Source organism: Penaeus chinensis, chromosome 40 (assembly GCF_019202785.1).
Source record: "Penaeus chinensis breed Huanghai No. 1 chromosome 40, ASM1920278v2, whole genome shotgun sequence".
Classification (NCBI taxonomy): Eukaryota; Metazoa; Arthropoda; class Malacostraca; order Decapoda; family Penaeidae; genus Penaeus; species Penaeus chinensis.
The window spans coordinates 14,121,199-14,126,716 of record NC_061858.1 but is presented as its reverse complement, the minus strand read 5'-3'; the positions used below and the strand labels follow the sequence as shown (position 1 = coordinate 14,126,716).

At 36.2% G+C, this 5,518-nt stretch overlaps 1 protein-coding gene across 2 annotated transcripts in view; it reads right to left on the bottom strand.

Moving 5' to 3' along the window:
- Positions 1-1,590: 1,590 nt before the first annotated feature.
- The window catches only part of LOC125047000 (striatin-interacting protein 1 homolog), an 83,877-nt gene continuing 79,949 nt past the window's right edge, over positions 1,591-5,518 (bottom strand). For both annotated transcript variants that reach the window (XM_047645015.1, XM_047645016.1), the window contains exons 15-17: positions 5,480-5,518; positions 5,206-5,340; positions 1,591-3,444 (exon numbers count right to left, since the gene is read on the bottom strand). The exon at positions 5,480-5,518 is cut by the window's right edge and continues 78 nt beyond it. In XM_047645015.1, coding sequence (XP_047500971.1) covers positions 3,283-3,444; positions 5,206-5,340; positions 5,480-5,518 — 336 coding nt within the window. In that variant the 3' untranslated portion in view covers positions 1,591-3,282. The remainder of the gene's footprint in view (positions 3,445-5,205; positions 5,341-5,479) is intronic.

The following is a 5,518-nucleotide window of genomic DNA, read 5'->3' as shown; positions in this document are numbered from 1 at the left end:
AAGAGTTTCTGTAGTGGAGTTGGTTGGGGAGTTTTGTGAGATAAAGGTTTTCTTGTGAGGGGGGGAAGAGAAGTCTGGTGTCTGAAAAATAGGGGCAAAGGAAGGTGGAGGAGATTGTGAGGTAGGGGAAGAGGGGGTGGAACGTTTATTCTGTCTGCTGCGGGTAGTGCGGGGAGGGAGAGGGGAAGGTGTTGGGGCTGTAGTACAGATTGGGGTGTCTGGATTTAGGATAGCAAAAGAATTTGATTGGGTAGAGATCGGAGTGTCTGGGTTTAGGATGGCAAAAGAATTTGACTGGGGAAGGTAGGAGGTAGAAGAGGGGAAGTTAGATGGAGGGGGGTTGGGTTTAGGAGAGGGTGTAGGAGCTTTAGAGGTAGGGGAATTGGCAGAGTGAGCGACATTACTGGAGTAGGGGGTAAGAGAAAAGCCTTGTCGACGTGCTTCCTGTCTGGCTTCACGTAGAGTGAGTCCAAGTCTGAATCTGAGAGTTGCTACCTCAGACTGAAATTTGTAGGTGGGGCAGCCTCTATAAATTACATTATGGGGGCCGCCACAGTTTACACATGTGCGTGATTGTGCAGAGCAATTTGAACGAGTATGGCCAGGCTGGGCACATAGCGGGCATCTGGCTGTGGAACGGCAATGTTTGGCAGAATATCCTAAATGCCAACAATTTTGGCATTGACGAGGAGGAGGTTGGTATGGTCGGACAGGTAGGGATTCCCCACCTATGTAAATATTTAAGGGAAGGTCATGTCTACGGAAAGTAATTTTGGCAATGTTGATGGATTTCTTACGATTTCCTCTGGGAGGAATGGAGTAGCATTGTACATATGTTGCATCATAGTCTGTGAGAGAAGCAAGTAAGTCCTCTCCACAATCTGACCATTCTTTGTCATGGATTGGGCAATCTGTTGGGGAGATAGAGACAGTTCCAGTGCAAGTATTGAGGGTTGGATGAGGTTCTGTAGGGATGGGATTTCCACATAGATCAGTTAGCTTTGTTAATGCTATAGCTTCGTTTTCAGTTGTTACTGTGACGAGACGAGAGAGAGAGAGAGAGAGAGAGAGAGAGAGAGAGAGAGAGAGAGAGAGAGAGAGAGAGAGAGAGAGAGAGAGAGAGAGAGAGAGAGAGAGAGAGAGAGAGAGAGCTAGCTAGACAGTTAACCCAGCAAAGTCTGATAGATTTATGTAGAACAACCAGTTCTGCATGTTACAGACAAGGGGATTGGTCGAGTGTATTGACTTTATGGGAGATAATGAGTTACAGAAGTCAGATAGATAGATGTTCAAAGATATGGGTTAATAGAAAAGAGCATAACTATGGAGAGTGAAATACACAAGCCTGATTTGTGCATTTTTTTTTTTTTTTTTTTCATAATACAAATAAGTTCACTATCTATAAAGATAATAATTGAATGTTAAAAAAATGGACACAGTTGAGTATGCACTGTAATGAAAGGATCATTCTGACAATACATTATTGTAGTTTGGTTCAGTAATACAATTTAAAAATTATAGAATGAGAACTGTCAATTTTCTGATTTTTTTTTCAGAAAGTCTAGACAACAGACACAAATGAAAGCAAAATTTATTGCAGAACATTTTTATTATATTTAGAGGTAAGAATAAAGAAGACCTAAGACTTTAACATTTGACAAAATGTTCATTATGCATTCCAATATCTCTTGAAACAAAATCAAATCTAGGTCTGGTAATTAACATACTGCTGCCATGTACGAATATGCTTTGCTAACTGTTAGTTTAGTTTATTAACTGTCTTTACACTACTAACTAGCTCCACAAGTACATAACAAATCAATTATTAGTAGTACCTATCTCATCTGTTTATCCTTTTCCTTGATTTTTGGAAATACTTTTTAATCTCATATTTTTATTAGTAATGTTAATAACATCATAATCATGATATCTAAAATAATAATATCATCATTTATACTAATAGCTCTATGAAATAATTATACAATTTTTTCCAGAAAACTCAAGGAAAGGTGAAAACAGTTTGAGGTCATGAGGTCTACTAATCAACTCCCTGGTGGCTGAGCACTTCTGGAGCCATCTGTGTACAGACATTTCACAAAATAACACTACAGTGAACACTACATTTTCTTGGCATCACTTCATTAAACAAGATCAACTTCCAACATAATGAATGCCTTGCAAGAGTCCAACAACAAATTTCAGCACTCTGCACTTGTAGCATATCTTAACCCTTTGCCTCAAGATAATAGGTATGGCATGCCATGTTCACAATGTCCATCTTACTGTGAATACATATTGTGCCACCATTATATAAGTCCAATCACAGTTCAATAATGTGGACTTGGCACCATGGTGGTAGGATGCTATAACACAAATTTCAGGTGAAGAACAGCATTAAGGCCTCATTATTTCATATACCAAAACTATGGCTTTAGCAGTATATATATATAGCATGAAAAATGTGCTGTCACAGAAGCATTGGGTTAAGAATTTTTCTAAGTCAACATTTAATAATATGCATCTGCACTATTTCTGTTGCTTCTACACGGTATATTTTCTTTAATAAAATAAGCTCATTTCAATATTTCATTATCTAGTATTAACATAAATGAGATAAATTAATTACATTTAATAGATAGTTTACCATTAACAGAAACTTAGAGCCCATCCTTTATAACAGAGGTTATAAAAGCTTTTTATAGGGTACCCAACATTGTCTCCCACTCATATTGTAAGTAAAATAAAAGAATACAGCTAAAAAGATGCCAAATTTACATCTCCTTACATCCTAATCTACTCCTAATACAATTTTCTAATACCTATAATTGGTAACAAACTCTCATCCAAACATCAACACTGGGGTTTTGGTCACAGACTCAAATGAGCAGCTTGTTCATCGACTAGAATTAAATAGGGATTCCTAACTATAAGAACAAAACAGAAGGTCATTCAGGATAATGGATTAATATAACACCTCCTACAATTGAGTTTGTACCAGAAAGGGAGTACAAAAGGGTAACGATCAGAATATTCTCAAACTTTCATCAAGCAACCAAACAAAAGTTGTTGTTTTTTATCAATAATAAATTATAAAAAAAATGTTTGACATTCACACTGACTTTTATCACAATTAATTTTAGACTGAACACTAGATAATCTTGAGATTATACTGTTATGATCTATCTTTGATTAACATCCAATGAATTAACTCAATACAAGTATGTACCTAGGAAATAATATTGTGTGTTCTTTTTCATATTATCATAAAATATTATTTTGCTCTTAGGTGCTGGGTGCTAGCAGCTGGTCCCAATCTATTGAAGCTGAAAATACTTCTTGCTGTAGCCAGACTTCATAATGCCTCTTGAATTCTTCAGTTAGTTCTACTGGGCGGCCAAGTACACTAGTAACACAATTGTCTAGTGGTTCAAAATCTGGATCTTGCTGCAATAATAGAGAATATATATGAAACTACATAGAAATCATCCAGGTTATAGATTTTTTTTATTTATTTATAAGTTAATTAACCCCTTTGATCTAGATGATGTGACCATCACATAATTAAAAAATCTAGCTTGAGAGGCATGAATATCCCATCATGTTAAAATTTGGCTAAAGGCCAGGGTGACGGGAGTGAATCAGCACAAAGCTCTCGATGGTGATTAGACTCAGGGGACATTTAGTTAGGCTTTTGCATATTTCTACAGATAAACAAGTTTGGAATGTACCGTCTGAGCACTGGCTCCAGGGAGGATTTTATTTCCATGCTTAGGATCCTATTCCTCCCTACAATGACTGTCAACACAGGCAGGTTGTATTACACAAAAATGAATATTACAGAAATAAAATAGGACACATATAACAATATTACTTATTATCATTATTATTATTATTATTATTATTATTATTATTATTACAGCACCGAGTTATGGACTACTTAGAGAGATGATATGGAGTCTGTCCAAGGATAACACTCCATTACCATCTGGATGAAGTAAATCAAACAAATATAGACTTTGGAAAATGGCAAAAATACTAAAACCACTTATGTGGAAAAAGAGAAAAGGGAGGCATGGCATCTTCTCACCACGCAAGAATATTTATTTGGCCCAGCCTACAAGCCACTGAAGTAAGTCTAATGCCCATATTTTGGGTGAAGCAACTGGATCCAAGGGGTCAATCCAATCATGCCAGAAAGTCATCCTATGACATTCTATCATAATGGGACACTGCCATAACTTCATGCTTAGTCAACCCTGCTCTAAAGTAAATCTGCTGAACATCTTGTTTTGCCCTGGTTGCATTTATTGAGGAGAAATAGCCCTTTAACCCCTTGCCGATGGGTACGACAGGTAAACACGTGCTATGCCCACTGTTAGTACTTGTTTGATTGTTTTTCACATAGATGGCTATACTTGTACTAAGTCACCAATGAGCCATTAGTGACTTTTCTTTGATTTACAAAATATTTTACGTTCTCTTATTTTGCTGTTACTAATATTAAAAAACATTATAATAATTATAATGTTTATAATAAAAATAACACCATCAATATTCATAGCACTAGTAAAAAATATGTTTTTTCGCCAATTCAAATCAGGTACGGTCACAAGGTCTACTAATTGACTCCTTTGTGGCTAAGCACTAGCAGAGCCATCGATGGGCAGACATTTCACAAAAAAATATAGAAAATAGGCACAGCATTTTCCCCATTTTTTGTTAATTTTCCCCGGCGGCATTGGGTTAAAAGTAGGCTTTAAAACTTTTTTTGCATAATGAATAAAAAATATTCCAGCTAAGAGTAAAGATAGTGGGGTAATTTTGCTTCCCATCCTTCTGATTTTTCTCTTCCGCAGCTGATTCTACCTGCGCCCTAAAGCATTGTTCAGTATGGCTCAATGGGCTCCTATCATGATTGGGTTAAAGAGAGAACAGCTAACCATAAAAAAACCCATTAACATTTGTGTAGTCTCTAAAATCATTAAATATTCTTTTATATTTTTAAGTATTCATAAGGATATATGTTCTCTTGGTGATAGTGTGTACAACTAATTCAAAGCACTGAAAAAAACAAAAATAAAACATTAACAACCAGAAAGACAAACACAATCAAACACACACACACATATTCACACTCACACACTTTTTAACAGATTCTGACTGAAGGCATGTCTAATTCAGGCAGAGGGAGAGGTTTTCACTTACTATTGTATTATTATATCTTCGTGAATTGAATCTATCAACACATGCTCTTAGAGCACATTCTTCTGCTTGGAAATCCCATGGTCTTGCATCAGGATCATTGCCATAAGCCCAGTCATCATTCAATCTGTGTCTCACCTGAAAATTGAGGAAATATCAAATTGTAATTTCTGCCTAAACCAATTTAAGATTAAATGTCTTCCTATGTTCAATAAACATATCATTTTCCAGACAAAAACTATTCAAAGCAAAACCTGTTTCACCAGACATGGTATACCTTTTGATAGATGGCACTCATGGTCTTCATGTTGGTTTT